The sequence below is a fragment of the Marmota monax genome, unplaced genomic scaffold, assembly GCF_021218885.2.
Source record: "Marmota monax isolate L192 unplaced genomic scaffold, Marmota_monax_Labrador192_F-V1.1 WCK01_AAM20220418_F8-fsc00030, whole genome shotgun sequence".
NCBI classification, from domain to species: Eukaryota; Metazoa; Chordata; class Mammalia; order Rodentia; family Sciuridae; genus Marmota; species Marmota monax.
The window spans coordinates 7,662,325-7,683,650 of NW_026691988.1; the positions used below are offsets into that span (position 1 = coordinate 7,662,325).

At 34.9% G+C, this 21,326-nt stretch overlaps 1 protein-coding gene across 1 annotated transcript in view; it reads left to right on the top strand.

Annotated features, from left to right (window-relative positions):
• The window catches only part of Pde7b (phosphodiesterase 7B), a 324,523-nt gene that overhangs the window by 86,230 nt on the left and 216,967 nt on the right, over window positions 1-21,326 (top strand). The window contains exon 2 of the mRNA XM_046450024.2: window positions 6,719-6,779. Coding sequence (XP_046305980.1) covers window positions 6,719-6,779 — 61 coding nt within the window. The remainder of the gene's footprint in view (window positions 1-6,718; window positions 6,780-21,326) is intronic.

The window sequence follows — 21,326 nt, forward strand, 5'->3', positions numbered from 1 at the left end:
CCTGTCTCAACAGAAGCTATATTTTTATGCTCTATAGACCTAAGCCATTTTCTCTCTAGGCCTATCTTCTAAGAGTCAGGTTTTGGTTAGTACCATTCAGTTCTCTGCTTGGAGAAACTGCAGGATAGGAAGAGATTCATTTTTGTAATGTTTTCCTCCATGTCAAATTCCATCCCTTTATCACCCAATTGCAGCTACACATGATGTGGCCACATCAATGGCAGCACTTATTGGTGTATAAACGTAAGTGCACAGGGAAAAAATTTTATGCTCATTCAAATATATCCCACAGAGTTACAATAAGAAATTTGTTATTCATTTAAGCATTGTGCTCATTAAGTATTAGTCATTGTCCTAGACATTTAGAAATATGAAAGTGAGCAAATAAAACAGAGAGCATACAAGCATTTGCCTGTTTTACTCATGTAATATTTGGCAAACTTGCAGAAGAATCAATATTCTTAGAGTTGGGATTAAAAAGAGAGTGAAGGCAGCCTGTGCTGGATCTTTGCCTTCTGTTTTATTTTTTATTTTTTTTAAATATTTTTTAGTTGTAAATGGACACAATATCTTCATTTATTTATTTTTATGTGGTACTGAGGTTCAAACCCAGTGCTGTGTGCATGCAAGGCTATAACCCCAGCCCTGCCTTTTTTCTATTGTCTTTGTTGATGCAGAGACAGATGAGATGCATTTCACTTTCCACTGAAGTCCTACAACTTCCCAAAATTCTGACCATGGTAACTGCTTTTTCAGTTCAGGAAACTGGTTTGATGTTTTTTTTTTTCCCCCCGAAATTATATATTTCTTTTTCCAAAATGATATACATTTTTTCCAAAATGAGTGTAGTCCTATATAATGGTCCTTTTTATTTTGTTTTGTTTTAATGGACTATCAAGCACAGTTCTGAAGATGTTGAATTTTTCTACATTTCTGCAATAGCATTCAATATTCAACAAAGAGCCTTGTGCACCAATAGCTTTCTAATTCTTGGATCACTGCCATGTGCTGTGTTCTTAAAGTTAACAATTCACTGATGCCTCCTGGTTCTCTTCTTTCCCAATTGTGGTTCCACCAGCCTAGCAAGCTCACATCTTGGTGAGCCAATTTTGCAGAGCTGAACAGAGTCATTTATGGAGGACCAGTCTATAGCCTGATCCTCCAGTACTTTTATAAGGACCTAATTTCCTTTATTAAATTCTTTTCTGCTAAAGAAGAAGAAAAAGAACAACAACAACTAAAAATTTGAGTAGGAAATCAAATAGTCATAACCAATTAATTATTTTCTGGTAAGAGTTAACATTACCTTCTTGCAAAACACTGTATGGTCTCAGCTGGTTGGAGCCAACCCTCAAGGAACAAGGATTTCTTTTTCTTTTTTTTTTTTTAAATTATCATCATTATTATTTTTAGTTGTAGATAGACACAATATCTTTATCTTTTTTATTTATTTTTATGTGGTGCCAAGGATTGAATCCAGTGCCTCGTAAGTGCAAGGCACTTAGGCACTCTGCCACTGAGCCACAGTCCCAGCCTAGGAACAAGGATTTCTTTCTATCCTGGATTTTATCTGTTTGCAGATGTTTTCTCCCTTCCAAAAGTATCAAGACAATTTCTGTAAAAAGATTAGTTGCTGGAGGTCAGCTGAGACCTATACATTCAAGTGATAACAAGTACGCAGAAAAATGAAAAGATGTATGAAAGCTTATTTGAATCAGGAAAAATATTAATTGGTTTAAGAAATCGAGGAACAGTGAAAGCTAAACAATAAAATCAAAATGTGAGCTTTTTACTCTTTTAATAACTTCTTTTGAGTATATAATACTATTATCAATATTTGGATACGATTATATCAGACAATTTTTTTCCTTAGCAGGATAAAATTTTAAAACTTATGTGTGAGTTTTAAAATTACTCCTGATATCAATTTTCACAACTAAATTTGTGATTAAAATAATGAAAAAACATAGTTCAATCAAGAGAAACATACTTTATTGTATTATCCTGAAATATATGATTTCATCAGGCTAATTAACGTGCATTACATGTATATTTATTATTTTTGTAAGTATACAACTTTCATGAATTATAATATACTGTGATTACTCTAGTCATCATGGTGTACAATAGATCTCTTGGGTTTATTCTTCCTGTCTAACTGAAATTTTGTGCCTTTTGACCAACAATTCCCTAGTACCCCTCTCCTTCAGTCCCTGGTAACCACCATTCTATTTTCTGCTCCTAAAAATTCAATTTTTTTTAGATTATACCTATAAGTCAGTTCATATGGTATTTGTTTTTCTGTGCCTGGCTTATTTTATATAACATAATGCTCTCCAAGATCATCCATGATGTCACAAATGTCCTTCTTCTGACTGAGTAATATTCTACTATGTGTATATGCCACATTTTGTTTATCCATCCAAACTTCGATTGACACTTAGGTTGATTTCTAAATAACAGATGAAAAATTTAATAACATTCAATATTTTTTCTTGAATAAAGGTCAAATTTTGAATTTGATAAAGAAAATTCTTAATAAGTAAGAAATAGCAAACAACTTGTGAAATACTCTGACTTCTAAAATTAAGGGTTTTTTTTTTCATTTTTATTCCTAAATCATGATGGGAATTAAAATTGAATTTTCATGGATGAACTAAATTTATTAATTCTTATTTTTACAGTACAACCCCCTCACAATTATTTAAACTAGGTCATTCTCATTCATAATGGATTAAAAACCAAGTTGACAATGATCCTATGACATAGATAATATTACCCCCTATTATAAATAAGAAAGCAGGTTGGGCACAACTAAATAAATTGCCCATGATAATACAGTATATAAGAGGAGGTAGAAACAGGATTTAAAATTAGGTCAGTCTAATCTAAAGCATGAGCTCTTACAGATGCAACCCTTACAAACAAAAGCTGTTAATGGATGAGAGAAGGAGACATCAATAGAGATAATCTAGTTGGCCAAGACAATGAGGAGACCCAAAGTAGCCAATATTGGGATTTTTGTATTTTGGTAAAGTATGGAGTAACCCGTCAGCCTTTATCTTCTCATTAATTGGAGGAGACGATTCTATAGTGAGTGGTACCCTCTGTGCCTAAGTTGTCTACTATGAAAAGAGTATAATTAGAGTATGAGACAGTAGGTGTACAGATGGTAGATGTACAGAACAATGCTTAGTCCATAGTGTACACTCAACAAATGTGAGCTAGTTCACAGATATTTAGTATACCTAGTCCACAAAGAGTTATCAGGAACCTGGAATGTATAAAGCACCAGGTTTACAACAATGAGACATATTAAGAACATTAATGAACAGGATTTGGTTCTTCATGGTCTATGGGGGAATCAGCATTACACATGAGTTCATAAGCATGGTATCCTATGGGCTTCAGAAGGAGAGCATGCATCAGGAGGATTTCTCTGATGCTAGCAAGGCTCCAATCCTTTGGATGAGAATTTCAATAACAATTTCCTATTATCTGGGGGCAATGTTCACTGGGAGAGTTGGACAGGAACAAGGTGAGTTGATATCAGTATTTCAGGCACAGAAGACAAAGCAAAGTTGGAGTCCCTAAGGAGAGGTGGGATCCTGAGAATTAGGAAGAGTCCTGACAAGCAGAACCAAGTACAAAGTCAGAGTTACTCAGCAGCAGGTTGCTGGAATGGGAAGTCCCAATGAGCATAACCAGAGCATTGAAGAGGAGGGTTGCAGCACCCCAGAATCCAGCAGGACACAAGACCTTCCCCACGGCAGAGCCTGAAGTTTTCTGAGACTTGGACCCTGTGGCTTAGCTTAATTAATCTCCAAAACTGGGTCATCACCCTGGGTTTCACAGCAGGAAGAAGCCTGGCAGCAAAGGCCCAGTAAACACAGCCATCAATGAGAAAAAGCACTGGAAAGAATCCTGAGAACAATCAGATTCCCCTCTGGGCATTGCTTTAAAATCTCTTACCATCATCAGGTAATGTTATAAACCAGGGCAATTAAAGACCTTGTTAAAGGTGTTTCAGCCATTTCCCAGACCACCAGGGAGACAAGTTGAGGAAGAGGTCTGATTGCCTTGTCCTCACTGGAAGGGACACAGTACCTGCTTTGCTGCCTGGCGATGAGCCTGCCTAGTCAGTGAACCCAGGCAGGCCATGACTCTTAAGGAATGCATGCCTCATAGAAGTTTCAGAAACCCCTCTTAGCTATGTTCATGGCCAGGGAAGACATAAACAAGGCTGCCCTTGGCCTATAGTAGCCATGGGAAGTTATGCAACATCCACCTGTTACTTGCAGGAAGGCCCTGCGAGTAAAGGAGGAAAGCTCTTCCGTGGCAGCTTGGATGTGGACTTCGTCACTAACAAAGGGCAAGAAAACACTCCCAAGTTATTTCCTTGTAGAATCCAGAATATAGATCGGTAGAGCTTCCTGGGACTTTGTTCTGCCAAGAAGTGGAAAACATTTTCAAAACCTCTGACCTTTTATTTAAAAATAATTATTAACTCTTTCAGGTCATTAAAATACCACTTTGAAAAGCAGGTGATGCAGAAAATAGATCCTAGCTATTTATAAGGGTTTAACCTCTCCCCAAACACAAACAAAACAGGAACAAACAGGGGATTAGACTCCATGGGTCATTAATCCTCACATTTGCTCCTTGACCTGACTTGATGGCACATATCTACAGCCCATGTTACTTACAAAGAAATGAAGCATGAAGAGATTAAGTGGCATGATAAATATCACGTGAGGTCAGCACAGTAGCTGGGAAGAAAGCTCACGACACTGAGTCTCCATTAGAATTCAGTGCCCTCTTAACCTTCCGCAGAACCAAGCCTCCCTCCTCCACAGCCCATCCTCTTGGCTCACCAAAGTAGCTTACCTCCTTTTTATATCTCTGAGCCATTTATTCATCTCTTTGTGCACAATGTAGGTCATCCCAAAAGATGGGTTGATTTGAAAATAATGACTTCATCCTTTTCCCTGTTTGTACCGGAGGATCCCATAATTAGGTGTGAAGAACATGAGGAATTATTCCCTTTTAAATCACTTTATCTTATAATATATTAAGTACAGATACAATAAAGATTGATGGGAGTGGAATCAACCAAGTTGTGAAAGGTGAAAATGAGAGGAGAATGTTGCAGGTAGCAGGCTCTCAGTTTCCTAAGGGCAAAGGAAGTAAGTGGTAAGAAGAGTTATTGGAGGAGACAGTCCATCCAATCTTCTGCCAATGGCCTCCCAGGGAGACAGGTACAGGGATACATGTATAAAACAGCCATTTTTAGATTTGTATTTAGTATTGCGCTTTGTGGAAATTCTTTCTTGTTAAATATTTCAAGCATAGAAAAAAAGTGTAAGAAATAATTTCAGTTTTCAAATAATTATAGAAAAAATTGATAATCCCTGTGTGACCTTTGACATTTCATTTCTCTAGATCTCTTCCTCCCAACCTGTACTTGATGTTTCTCTTTTTATTTATTGAATTTTTTATGCTTTTTCTATAAGTTAATATGTCCATAAACAATATATAAATGTTTTCAGACATTTTCAACTGCATAAACGTTTTTGATTAACATTATAATTTTATATGACTTAAACATTGTTTTATGTGATTAGAAAAATATATGTATTTTATGATTTGAATATTCTGCAATTTTTTAATTATATATATATATATATATATATATATATATATATATGTTATATATTAGATGTTTTAGAGCATCTATAGCTTTAATCCACTTTACCTATCATGTAATCCTCTAATTATGACTGACATTTATCTGTTTTTTACCAGAGCATTTTAGTTGCATTTGAAAATTTCTCTAACTTTATTATATTTTCGCCAATTTTTTCCAAAGTGGTTGTCATTTTATACTCCAACCCAGACTCTACATTTCTGAAAACATTTGTTAATGCCAGACTTCTAAATTTAGTCAACTCAATGAGTTCAAAACAAATTACATATAATTTGCTTATTCCTGATTATTGGTATAAATATATTTTCTATGTTTATTGGCCATCCAGATTTCTTTTTCCATGCATTGCTTGTTCATGCCCTTTACCCATTTTTTCTCTCAGATTATTTGTTATATTCTTATTGATTTGGTGGATTTATTTATATATTCAGGTTCTAACCATTTGCCAATTTCATTTATCACACAAATTCTCCAATAACTGATTGTATCTGTAGACTCTGTCTTCTTAAAAAGTTTTAAAAAGTGAGTTAAAACTGTAATAGATATGAAAATTGATATTTCTATGAGTCTGTGGGTTCAAGAAAAGCATTATAAATGCCACTTCATGTCTTTATCTCTGCCCCACACCAAGTTAAGTGTCAGGCACACAGCTTAGTTTAGAATAATGTAGGTGCTAAGGATTAAACTTGAGGATGATTAGACTCAGGTTAATGGGCCTTATATTGCCTATGTTACACTGATATAGAAACTAAGTGCATCTCAAGCCATGACTTCTCATGGGAGCACACAGGCTGGGACCAGGGGCATGCAAGAACAATCTATCCCAAATTACCTTTCAGATATTTTACTATCGGCAAAATCTCTGTTTATGCATAAGTCCCCAGACTCAATTAACTACGAAAACGAGAATAGAATAACATCATAATATTTTCATATTTCATGAATATATTGCCTTGGGAATCCTGATGATGACATCTTAAAATTTTAACTGCAGCTATCCTTCTATTTCAGAGGTGTGGCGAAATCTTGTTTGAGAACCCTGACCAGAATGCCAAATGTGTTTGCATGCTAGGTAAGAAGGCTTCTCATTTTACATACATGAAATATGATGATGTCCTGTGGAGTCATTGCTGCTCTGCTGCCTTGGTGACTATCTCTTCCTGCATTTTAGGGAGAATTAAATGTTCACTTGGGAGTTTATAAGAAGCTCTAACACATATGTGGAGTATCTGACAGTGAGAAAGATTTGGGTTTTAAAAATTGTCAGAAAGTCTGGGTTCATGCTTCTGAGTCTTTTGAGATTTATCTTGGATCATCAGCACAGCTTACAATTGAATGCTTTGTATTAAAGAAACCATAATCAAAAGGCAAGGAGAATCACATTGTAGTTCTTAACCAGAGATGTTAGGATAGATAAGTAGCCATTAAGTATTTATAACAAACTATATAACTTCCTTACTTATGAGGCTTGGGAGAAATACATACTTGAACTAATCTGAAGTCAGTGCAGCAATTACCCACAATGTGTTTATAACAAAATAGCAATGATATCATGAATAATCATTTGTTCTTTTTAAAAATTTGTTTCAATTAGTTATATATCATTTGTTTTTATGGGACGATATCATCAATACCTTTTATTAACTCATTTAATATGCACTGTTCTGTTAGGAAATGGACTTGGTATTATTTTCCACACTTTATAGATTAGAAAATAATTATAAAGAATCTAAATGAAACTCTTAAATCATGACAACAAAGTTTCTAAACTATAAAATCTATAAAATTTTATGTGTAGTATATAGATCTTATTTGAGCCACTAAAATACATCCAATGAACTTTATATTAATTGTTGTAATAGAACAAAACAGTAACAAGAATAACAAAAAAATCCTTAAAATTCTATTTTACTTGTCCATTCTTACCTTAAACCATATTTGTAAACAAAGAACAAAGTGATTCATTGTAACTTCTTTCATTTTCTCTAGTCACTTCATATCTTGGCAACCTGGATTATCAAGAAGAAAAAGTAGAGAGCAAGATACAGTCAGGGGAAAATCATGATAGTTTATCATTCAAAATAATCACATATCAAATAATCAAAGTCTTTAAAAAACAAATAGCAGCCAGCCCATTTTTTTTTATTTTTTGGATCTTTCTTATTTTCTTGTACTTTTGTTTCAAACTTCTCTGTTGGGGTTCATATATGTTTTTATTTTAATAAAGATGGTGGCTACATAGTAATGCTTCCATTGAAGAAATGAACATTTTATTGGAAACATGCAAACAATGAATATAGCACAACATCAACAAACCCATTTAAATATCCAATGTTGTTTTCTCTTAACTGTGAAATGTCTCAAAAATGCTAATATTTCAGGATCCTAGATAGACAGAGATAGATAGATAGATAGATAAATAGATAGATAGATAGATAGATGATAAAGATGGGATGGGAACAGAAAAGAATTTCTTTGTTCAGCTACATGTTCCATCCTTGGATTTGGGAATTGTCTTACTACCACATTAGATCTATTCATCAGTTTTCACAAAAACAAAGTGAGATTGATGCTATTGATAGCCTCATTTCACAAATAAAAAAAATTGTAGCAAATGGTCTGAGACTATAGGTACCTTCATGCTACTAAAATATTATTTGATTGTAGCTTTCACCTGATCTATGCATCTAAATTAATTTTTAATTCATGATGACTTAAGGGCATGAACACATCATCAATTTTGACTGCATTTTCCTTGATGAGTTAATAGTTAGATAAAGGACAGAAACAGACCTTTCAGGACCTGTCACCTGGATCTCACTTAAATTAAGACCCATCATCTTTTGTTCCGGCTAGATTATATGATATGGCTTATATAGTTTCCAGAAGGAATAATTGACTGTCAAAGTATCCCTAATCATTCTGCTTACACAAAATTTTAAAGTTTGGAATATACTATATAAATCAGTCATGTTACTACTACTGTCATAACAACTGCAATTAATTGTGCTCTTAGTGTGGCAGGTGAAATCCATCCTAAGAATCTTACATAATTATGTCATTAATTCTAGGTGAAATAAAATATAGATATTCTTGGCAAGATGTCTTAAACTGGCATTGGCTATTAACCTTGTAGATTTCATTATTTCATTTAGATTCCTAGTTTATTAGTGTTCTAGAACTAAATAATGTAAAGGAACCATAAGAATGAAAGTTTTAAATAATTGTAGGACACATAGTAAAATTGAATTTGCATTTTTGACTTTAAATAGCATCTTTTTACTATCAATAACATGATATTGAGTGTTTGAAGACATTATGCCTACTGACCTTGAATTTCTCACATAATGAAAGCTGTGCTTGTATCTAAGAGGAATTAGACACTTTGTACTTTTCTTTTTAAGAGGAAACTTTTAATTCAAACATTTATTAAGTATTTTGAAATCTTAAATGAAGGAATGCTAAAATAAAATTGTTATGGCTATCAATTACACATGAATGAGTTGTTAGCATGCATTCTCCCAAGGGCTTCCCTCGAACAACAATATGGTATAACGTGTTAAGAAGTAGAGTTGAATAGTTTATTCACTTAAAAAAAAAACAAGAGAAATTTGAGTTATAAATATTTGTCACTAAAACCTAGACTACATCTTATATTTCTTCAATAAATAATATATAATATATATTCTTTATTTATGATGCATTATGTATAATATGTTATATGTTACATATCATATATCATATATTAACACAAAAAAATCTGTTCTTCACATCTGCAGTATTAATTCATGTGCTGCTTCCTTTAAGGAGAATGTGTGCTATTGCTTATGACTTCCTGTAGCATTTCTTGAGAAAACTCTTTATCTCCAACAGCAAAGCATCTAATATTTTAAGGGACTACTAGTGTTACGAGTATTGACAATCAGGAATGTGCTTTGTATTTGCAGGTTACTTTATAACATTTTAATGAGTACATCAAAATTTCTTTCTTTAATTTTTACAATTCTTATTACACATATATAGCACATTTTTTCATATCTCTGGTTGTATACAAAGTATATTCACACCAATTTGTGTCTTTATACATGTACTTTGGATAATAATGTCCATCACATTCCACCATCATTTCTAACCCCATGCCCCCTCCCATCCCCTCCCACCCCTCTGCCCTATCTAGAGTTCATCTTTTCCTCCCATGAATCTCCTCCCTACTCCACCATGAATCGGCCTCCTTATATCAGAAAACATTCAGCATTTGTTTTGGGGGGGATTGGCTAACTTCACTTAGCATTATCTTCTCTAACTACATCCATTAACCTGCAAGTACCATGATTTTATTCTCTTTTATTGCTAAGTAATATTTTTTGTGTATATATGCCACATTTTTTTTACATTCATCTATTGAAGGGCACCTAGGTTGGTTCCACAGTTTAGCTATTGTGAATTGTGCTGCTATAAACATTGATGTGGCTGTGTCTCTGTAATATGCTCTTTTTAAGTCCTTTGGGTATAGACTGAGGAGAGGGATAGCTGGGTCAAATGGTAGTTCCATTCCCAGTTTTCCAAGAAATCTCCATACTGATTTCCATATTGGCTGTACCAATTTGCAGTCCCACAGCAATGTATGAGTGTACCTTTTTTCCTTCACCAACACTTACTATTGTTTGTATTCATAAGAGCTGCCATGATGACTGGAGTGAGATGAAATCTTAGAGTGGTTTAGATTTTCATTTCTCTAATTGTAGTGATGATGAACATTTTTTCATACATTTGTTGATTTATTGTATATCATCTTCTGAGAAGTGTCTATTCATGTCCTTGGCCCATTTATTGATTGGGATATTCGTTTTTTGTTGGTGCTTAGCTTTTTGCGTTCTTTATATACATTAGAGATTAGTGCTCTATCTGATGTGTGAGGGGTAAAGATTTGTTCCCAAGATGTAGGCTCTCTATTCACCACAGAATGTTTCTTTTGCTGAAAAGAAACTTTTTAGTTTGAGTCCATCCCATTTATTGATTCTTGGTTTTAATTCTTGCACCAAAGGAGTCTTATTAAGGAAGTTGGGGCATGATGGAGAGTAGAGCCGACATTTTCTTCTATTAGACTCTGGGTCTATGGTTGTATTCCTAGGTCCTTGATCCATTTTGAGTTGAGTTTTGTGCATGGTGAGAGATAGGGGTTTAATTTTATTTTGTTGCATATGAATTTCCAGTCTTTCCATTTGTTGAAGAGGCTATCTTTTCTCCAATGCATGTTTTTTGTGCCTTTTTCTAATATAAGATAATTATAATTTTGTGGGTTAGTCTCTGTGTCCTCTATTCTGTACCATTGGTCTACCAGTCTGTTTTGATGCCAATACCATGCTGTTTTTGTTACTATTGCTCTGTAGTATAGTTTAAGATTAGGTATAGTGATGCTACCTGCTTCACTCTTCCTGCTAAGGATTGCTTTAGCTACTCTGGGTCTCTTATTTATCCAGATGAATTTCATGACTGCTTTTTCTATTTCTATGAAGAATGTCATTGGAATTTTGATTGGAATTGCATTAAATCTCAATAGTGCTTTTGGTAATGTGGTCATTTTGACAATATTAATTCTGCCTATCCAAGAGCAAGGTAGATCTTTTCATCTCCCAAGGTCTTCTTTGATTTCTTTCTTTAGTGTTCTGTGATTTTCATTATATAGATATTTCACCTCTTTTGTTAAGTTGATTCCCAAGGTTTTTTTTTTTTTTTTTTTTGAGGCTGTTGTAAATGGGATAGTTTTTCTCATTTCCCTTTCAGAGGATTTGTCACTGATAAACAGAAATGCTTTTGATTTATGGGTGTTCATTTTGTATCCTGCTACTTTGATGAATTCATTTACTAGTTCTAGAAGTTTTCTGGTGGAACTTTTAGGGTCTTCTAGGTGTAGAATCATATCATCAGCAAATAGTGTCAACTTGAGTTCTTTTTTTTTCTATGTGTATCCCTTTAATTTCTTTCATCTGTCTAATTGCTCTGGTCAGTTTTCAAGAACTATGTTAAATAGAAGTGGTAAAAGAGGGCATCCATCCCTGCCTTGTTCTAGATTTAGAGGGAATGCTTTCAATTTTTCTACATTTAGAATGATATTCACCTGGGGCTTAGCATAGGTAGCTTTTACGATGTTGAGATATGTTCTTGTTATCCCTAGTTTTTCTACTGTTTGGAACATAAAGAGGTGCTGTATTTTGTCGAATGATTTTTCTGCATCCATTGAGATGATCATATGGTTCTTATCTTTAAGTCTATTGATGTGATGAATTATATTTATTGATTTCCGTATGTTGAACCAACCTTGCATCCCTGGGATGAATCCCACTTGATCATGGTGAATGATCTTTTTGATATGTTTTTGTGTTTGATTTGCCAGAACTTTACTGAGAATTTTTGCATTGATGTTCATTAGAAATATTGGTCTGAAGTTTTCTTTTTTGATGTGTCTTTGCCTGGTTTTGGAATCAGAGTGATATTGGCCTCATAGAATGAGTTTGGAAATGCTCCCTCTTTTTCTATTTCCTGAAATAAATTAAAGAGTATTGGTATTAGTTCTTCTTTAAAGGTCTTGTAGAACTCAGCTGTTTATTCATCTGGTCCTGGGCTTTTCTTGGTTGGTAGGCTTCTGATAGCATCTTCTATTTCCTTTCTTGAAATTGATCTGTTTAAGTTGTGTATATCATCTTGATTCAATTTGGGCAAATCACATAACTCTAGAAATTTACTAATGCCTTCGATATTTTCTATTTTATTGGAGTACAAGTTTTCAAAATAATTTCTAATTATCTTCTCTATTTCTGTAGTGTCTGTTGTGATATTTCCTTTTTCATCATGACTGTCAATAATTTGAGTTTTCTCTCCTCTTAATTAGCATGACTAAGGATCTGTCAATTTTATTTAGTTTTTCAAAGAACCAACTTTTTGTTTTGTCAATTTTTTCAGTTGTTTCTTTTGTTTCAATTTTATTGATTTCAGCTCTCATTTTAATTATTTCCAGTCTTCTGCTGCGTTTGCTGTAGATTTGTTCTTCTTTTTCTAGGGCTTTGAGCTGTAATGTTAAGTCATTTATATGTTGACTTTTTTTCTTTTAAGGAATGGACTCCATGCAATAAACTTTCCTTTTAAAACTGCCTTCATAGTGTCTCAGAGATTTTGATATGTTCTATCTGTGTTCTCATTCACCTATTAAAATTTTTTAATCTCCTCCTTGATGTCATCTGCAACCCATTATTCATTCAGTAGCATATTATTTAGTCTCCAGGTGTTAGAGTAGTTTTTATTTCTTATTTTACCATTTATTTCTAATTTCATTCCATTATGGTCTGATAAAATTCAGGGTTGTGTCTCTACTTTTTTATGTTCACTCAGAGTTGCTTTGTGGCATAATATGTGGTCTATTTTAGGGAAGGATCTATCTGCTGCTGAGAAGAAAGCGTATTCACTCATTGAAGGATGAAATATTCTATATATGTCAGTTAAGTCTAAGTTATTGATTGTATTCTCAAGTTCTATAGTTTCTTTGTTTAGCTTTTTTTTTTTTGAAGATCTACCTAGTGGTGAAAGAGGTGTGTTAAATTCACCCAAAATTATTGTGTCATAGTCTATTTGACTCTTGAACTTGAGAAGAGTTTGCTTGATGAACATAGATGCTCCATTGTTTGGGGCATATATATTTATAATTGTTATGTCTTGTTGGTATATGGCTCCCTTAAGCAGTATGTAGTGTCCTTCTTTATCCCTTTTGATTAACTTTAGCTTAAAGTCTACTTTATTTGATATGAGGATGGAAACCCATGCTTGCTTCCACAGTCTATGTGAGTGGTATGATTTTTCCCAACCTTTCACCTTCAGTCTGTGGATGTCTTTTCCTATGAGATGAGTCTATTGGAAGCAACATATTTTTGTTTTTTTTTTTTTAAATCCAGTCTGCTAGTCTATGTCTTTTGATTGGTGAGTTTAGGCCATTAACATTCAAGGTTATTATTGAGACATGATTTGTATTCCTAGCCATTTTTGTTTATTTTTTCTATTTAACTTGACTTGTTTTCTCCTCTGATTATTTTTTTTCTTTAGTGTAATACCTCCCTCTGCTGATATTCAATATTGTTTTTTTTATTTCATTCCCTCTTCATGGAATATTTTGCCAAGGATGTTCTGTAGTGCAGTCTTTTTAGTTGTAATGTAAATTCTTTTAACTTTTGTTTATCATGGCAGATTTTTATTTCATCATCAAATCTAAAGCTTATTTTTGCTGGATATAAGATTCTTGGTTGGCATCCATTTTTTTTTCAGAGCTTGTATATGTTATTCCATGATCTCCTGGCTTTGAGGTTCTGGGTTGGAAAATCTGCTGAAATACAAATTGGTCTCCCCCTATCCGTGATCTGATTCCTCTCTCTTGCTGCTTTTAAGATTCTGTCCTTATTCTATATGCTAGGCATACATATGCCTTGGTGTAGATCTGTTGTAATTTTGTGCATTTGGTGTCCTGTAAGCCTCTTGTATTTGATTTTCCAATTCATTCTTCATGCTTAGGAAATTTTCTGATATTATCTCATTGAAGTGATTGTGCATTCCTTTGGTTTGAAACTCTGTGCCTTTCTCTATCCCAATAACTCTTAGATTGGGTCTCTTGATGCTGTCTCATAATTCTTGGATATTCTGTTTGCTTACTATCTTCACTGTGTGGTCAATTTTATTTTCCATATTGTATACTTTGTCTTTATTATGTGACATTATTTCTTCCAAGAAATCTAGTATGTTGGTTTTGCTTTCTATTGAGATTTTATTTGGTTTATTGTTTCCTTCATTTCAAGGATTCCTGACTGGGTTTTTTTAGTCTCTCTTTCTTGAAGTCATCTTTTGCTAACTGTATGTTCTCTCTTATCTCTTTGTTGGAGTGATCAATTTTTGCCTGTATTTGCTCATTTAGGTCATTCTTTAATTCACAGATCATTTTAATTATGAACCTTGTGAACTCCTTCTCTGACATTTTATCAACTTCACTGTCCATGGGTTCTATTATTGTAGCATCCTGGTTTGTTTGGGGCACTTTCCTACTGGTGTCCCTCAATGTATGCTATTGCAACTAAAGGTAGTAGTGGCAATAGCTGAGGTAACTTGAGATAATAGTGGAGGTGCCCCAAGATGGATGCAATGTCTTACAGAGATGGGGCTGAAAGGGTGAGCCTTACATTGTCTTTGGGATGCCTGCTCTGAGATGCAGCTGCTTCTAGGCCCTGTCTTTGGTCAAAAAGGTAGGGACTACTGCATGGAGAAGGCTATGGTGGTGTCTGCAGTGTCCCAAGATACAAGTGAGTTAGGCTTGGGCTCATTGGTTGGGGGTGTGGCGAACTTGGACCTACCCTGGGTCTGGATCCTGAGTATGCCGGTATGGGTATATCTGGGCCGGGCCTGAACTCCTATATTGAATCTCTGATGGGGATCAATCTGAGACAGCCACATCTATAAATTGTCAAACTCTTGACTCAGCTTCCCTAGGTTCCCCATCTTTGGCCCCCATCCTCACTCCTGGATTGAGGTGCTCGCAAGCTGTGGTTTCATCACAGTTAAGTAGAATATAGATGCAGGTGACTAGCCAGGGACACATTTGCAATTCTTTTTTCTCCACTGCTGAGTCCTCAGTTCATTCTGAAAAATAATTTTTATGCTTTGAGTTGTCTACCTCACAACTTGCATGAATAAGCCATCCTCACTGAAAATTATGCTTTCTGGCTCATTACCTTAAATGATGCATAAGTGTAAAATTCATCTTAAGTTACTCCAAAGCATTGAATTGAATGCAATTTTAAATGGGAGCAAATTACTCTCATAGATGGTTCTTGCAGGGTATAATTTCTAGCTTCAGGAGAATAGTTTGTGTTGGATACAAAGTTGAATAAGGTGTACAAAAGAGCTGGCTGCACTGAGCATTAGCTGTTTATTCCTTACATGACCAACATGATTCTGCAACATGTACACTCAAAAAGATGAGAAATTATATCCATCTATGTATGACATATCAAAGTGCATACATGCATTCTACTGTCATGTATAACTAATTAAGACAAATTAAAAATTTAAAAAATTAGGCAGAGAGGGTAAATGTGGATGATCAAGTGAAGCACCAAATTAAAATGAGTTGTTACTTTCTTCTTTTCTTCAGGCTTAGGTCAATGAGTTCAGAATTCCCATCTCCTCATTTCCATTTCCCTTGTTATAATTAGCCACAGTATTTCTCTCAAATTCTAATTGGCCTCAGATGTTTATATATAATTATATCAAAGGGTATACAACTGTGAGACCAAGACTTGTACCTTTATTAGGTACAATATGCTAAAGGAAAAAGGTCATAAACAAAAAAAATATCTCTTACTGTATAATTAATTCATGAAATATGTTGAGTTACTAAAAAATTGCTTCTCAAAAGCATAAAGAAATCTGTTGGGTGAAAAGAGCCAAAAGTATTTAAAGAAATGATGTTAAAATGATTAATGTTGATTCATTTCTTGGTTCATTTTTTTAACCTTGCTCTGGGAAACAATACTCTTGGAAAAATAAACTTTTGGAAAAAGAATTCCAGATCAGACCCGGTGCTTCTTTCTACTCCCACTTTCCCTTTATCCTTAGAGTGGGATTCTTTCAAACAGAAAGCCTTAATTTGTAATGGGTGACTCAGTTTTTCCATCTTCTTTATCGAGGTTTGATGTTTTTTATTTGGAATATTCTATTGCTCTGCTGTTGCTTCATGCTGATAAGTATCATGGGCATTTGAATATACAGAAGGAACTTACCTACCTGCATGGTTCAGAAGGGGGTGTCCATAAGTCTGCTTTCTGGTTGAAGTTTATTATAAATCATTGAAATAGATTGGTAATTTTCAGCACCATACAATACCATAAAATCAACAGTTTATTAAAACACCATAAGGATAGAGAGTTTTGCTTTTTAATCCCTGATCTGAAAAATTTTACTCTTAGAATTTGTTCCCTCTCTTTAGGATCCCCTTTATAGTTTTCCTTAAAAAATGGAAATTTAAAACATCTGTCCCTTCTAACTCTGGGGTTTGTTTCAATGATAGAATGAGCTGTTTTGTGAGGAGATGCCTATTATGACACCTGCCCTGAATATCATTCATCCAACAGTCGATTGATGAATAAATGATAAGCAATTGAAAACTTAAAAACTGATAACAAACTAGTAAAAAATAAATTATTGATTGATGGCATTGATAGTGTTTTGAACAGCTGAAACATTCTACAAATATGAAGGCAATTTTTTAAAATGTTAAATATGTTCTTCAAAATTGTGTGGTCCCTCAAAAGCAGAACTATTCACACATTCAATATTCATTAACCAAATGTACACCAAAGCACCTTCTATCTTCGAGGTAGTGTGCTGGGCACTACGAGTCTAAAGACCAATGGGACACAGATTCTACTCTCAGTGGGTTTCTGGTCCAGATAGACAGATTAAAGTCTTGGACTTTGATATATGCAGCATGAGCCCAACAGTGACAAGTATTGCAAGAGAAATAAAGATACAGTGTTTTGGAACTTCAAATGATGGAGACAGTGTAAACTGCTAGAATGTAAAAGCACATGAGTTTCAACGTGAAAGCCAAGCAAGCAGTTGCATTCTAGGCTACACAAGACCCCTCTCAAAACCCAGATACAGGAGACTTGGGAGGGGGATGAGAAAATAAGTATTTTGATCACAAGGAGGATGAAATGATACATTGAAAAGGAATTTTTAATTTTTGTGATGCACAATAATTATGCAGAATAGTGGGTTTTATTGTGGTATATTTACATACACACATAATGCAACTTAATTTTATTCCTCAGTACTTCCCCTTTCCTTCCCTTCCTTCCTTCCCCTGGGTACCATCCTCTACTCTGTCTTCCTTGTATTTCCCCCCTTTTTTCTCTCTCTAGCTTCCACATATGAGAGAAAACATACAACTCTTGACTTCCTGTCTGGCTTATTTTACTTACCATGATGTTCTCCAGTTCCATCCATTTTCCTACAAATGAAACTCCATTGTGTATATATACCACCATTTCTTTATCCATTCACCTGTTAACAGACACCTAAGCTGGTTCCATAATTTGGCTATTGTAAATTGTGTTACTATAAACATGGGTATGCATGTATCACTGCAGCATGATGGATTTATTCTTTTGGATAAATAACAAGGAGTGGTATAGCTGGATCTATTGTGGTTCCATTCCTAGTCTTTCGAGGAACCGTCATACTGATTTCCATAGTGGCTATAATAATTTACATTCCACAGACAATGCATAAGAGTTCCATTTCTCCATATCCTTGCTAGCATTTATTTTTTGTATTCTTTGTGACTGCCCTTCTAATTGGAGTAAGATGAAATCTCAGTGTAATTTTGATTGATATTTCCTTGATGGTTAAAGATGTTGGACATTTTTTCATATAATTGTTGCCTATTTGTGCTGCTTCTTTGGGGAAGTATTTGTTTCGTTTATTTGCCAATTTATTTATTGGGTTATTTGGGGGTGGGTGTTGTTTTTTGTTTTGTTTTTTAATTCTTTATATATTCTGGATATTAATCCTTTGTCAGAAGAATAGCTGGAAAATATTTTCTCCCGTTCTGTAAGTTCTCTTTTCACATCTTAATTGTTTCCTTTGATGTGCAGAAGCTTTTTAAACATTTATAAACTCTTGGTATTATTTCTTGAGCTTTAGGGATCCTATTGAGAAAGTCATTGCCAGTGCCTATATGTTAGGGTGTTGATCCTATGTTTTCTTCTGAGAGTTGCAAAGTTTCTGGTCTTATTCCTAGGTCTTTGATTCATTTGGGGTTGGTTTTTGTGCAGGGTGAGAGATAGAGATTCAGGTTCAGTCTTCTGCGTAGGGAGAACCAGTTTTCCCAGCACCATTTGTTAAAAAGGCTGTCTGATCTTCTCTTATTTCAACATATATTTTTGGTGCTTTTTCAAGGATCAGATAGATAACTGCAGATGTATGGGTTTGTCTTTGTGTCTTCTATTCTGTTCCATTTGTCTATGTGTCTGTTTTTATACTAGTATCAATCATGCTGGTTTTGTTACTATGACTCTATAGAATAATTTGAAATCAGGAGTATAAACAGCTTGACTATTATCATTGGTTCTAAAAAAGACAGGAGCTCAGGATAAAAGAGAGTTCTGTTCTCTTGTATTTAGTTAGTTAGAAAGCATTCTTTAATATAATTATAGAGTATTTCTTCTGGGTAGCATTAATACAGTCACTCATCAGATATATATGTAAAATTGAGTAATTTTAACCTAATATATATATTTGGTCTAATGACCTGAGTTCTAGATTTGGTTTATTTAAATAGGTGTTAAAATCTATCTTTTCCTATTGATATCAAGTATCATAATATCTTATTTAAGAGGTAAGATCAAAACAACAAATACTATTAGAAATAATTTCTCTACAGAAAAATTATAAATAGTCTTCATAGGTCATTTAACTCTGCAAAAAAGACAATAAAATGAACCTGGATATTCTTAAGAGAAATCAGTGGGAACATAATCCCCATCACTCCCTGGGGCCCTGCTTTGTTTCACTTTTCATTACACATTTCACCAGATGACAAATTTCTTTCATATTGGTTGACTGTTGTTAGTCACTGCCTCCCAACCTCACCCACAACACACTTATGCACTTAGAATATAATCATCATGAAAGTAGGGGCTTAAGTTTTATTCTGCACTGAGTATCCAGCCTCTGAAACTTTCAGCTGCTTATCCCTGTAGGAACTCAGTATTTGCTGATGCATTTGAAAGAACAGGATCATCATCTGTAGGGCATCACTCACATGGGTCAAAGACAGGTTTGGCAGTCAAAACCCCCTGCTAGCATGGCCAAAGCCATGGGTCTGTTCCTGTGTGAACTAATTGTCAATTTATCAAACATATTACTTTATGTTCCTGCATGAGAAATATGTAGTTCTCTACAAATAGGCAGTTGGAACCTATCCTAAAAGTGAAAATATTAGCAAATATTTGTTGAGCACCACTGTGTGCCCAGCTCTCTGCTAGGGGTACTCTGATAGTTAATATACTAATAAGCAAGGCAGGATTCTTATTGCCACAGAATATTTTCTTGAGCAGGTAGAACATTGTGTTGAGAAAACAGAAGAACCATTATTTTGTTTTCTCTATGTTTATAGAAATACACAGAAAATTATTTCACCCTGAGATTTGTGGTTGAAAGACTTTCCACATAAGCCTATTGCCTTTTAAAAAAATTATATTTGAAAGTCAATATCACTTTGCATAAGGAAATAAGTTTCCTGGGTTTACAGTTGCTGTCTGTGGCATGTCGCTGCATTTCCACAGCAACAGGACACCACACTTTTGAATGCAGCTGGGAGCCAGGGCTCGGAGAAGAGCTAGCTGCAGAATAACAACACAAGCAAAACAAACTGTCTGAACTGATGTTGTCAAACCCCAAGGTGATAGAAGTGTTGGTGTGGTATTTTATTCACTTCATTTTCTGTCTGCAGATTGAGAAAATGTCATTCAATGAGACCTGTCACCCTTCACACAAACCTGTAATTTCAGTAACGTGTTCAATCAACAGACATTTATAGGAACATACTGTGCATCGGCATAGGGATGCAAAGACACTAAAGTTCTCACTTCTGTCCTCAAGACTCCCAGTATGATGGAACATGAACAACACAATGGCATCATAGCATAACAATCCATAAGAATGGGCCTAAGTTCTAAGGAAAGTTAATATATCAATTTTCTGATGAGGAGAAAATTGGAATAGTGCCTGAAAAGGCCTCACACAAGAGGTGATAAGGAGTGGAATGCTAAGGAGAACAGCACCCAGCCCCAGGGGGTTGGTATACTGAGCCCTCTGGGAAACCTGTCAGCATTTCTAGGCAGGAAAAGCAGGATGTACAGACAACTTAATGTGGCCAATTGGGGAAACTATAAGATGGTCACAATGTCTGGAAAATAGAATAAGAAAACAGAGATAGGCTGAGTATGGAGAGGAAGATAGGAGAGAGTATGAAAACCCTTATAACAGGACAAAAAAACTGTTTAAGGATGTTCAAGTAGAATAGCTACAAGGTGAGACTAAAGCTTTGTACAGGTCATCTGGTAGAGTAGGGGATATCCAGGAGGGCAGGAGTGGAGACACCAGTTTAGGTAATAATAGCAAAATATAAAGGTGAGAAATGGTAAGTCCTGCCGGCCCAGAGACAGTGTCAGGGAGGACAGGAGGAGTGAGATACAGGAGACTGTGAGAAGCTGATGGAACCTTTGGATGGAATGAATGTTGGAAATGCTATTAAATAGATAGAGATGCTTACCTTCTACCCTACTATGGAGAGTACACAGGAATTGAATTTGCCGTGTTGGAGGTGATAATAAGTTGAATTTTAGAAACAGTAGATTTGAGGCACTCAGGAAACTCTTGGGTGTAGGAGTGAGTTTGGAGCTAAGAGTCAGTGGTGACAAGGAGCAGCATGAGGCAAACCACAGAGTACTTGGAATTATCACCTTGAAGAGTCTGGCAGGTCCCAGAGAATCCTCAATAAGTAGGAGATTCAGAATGAATG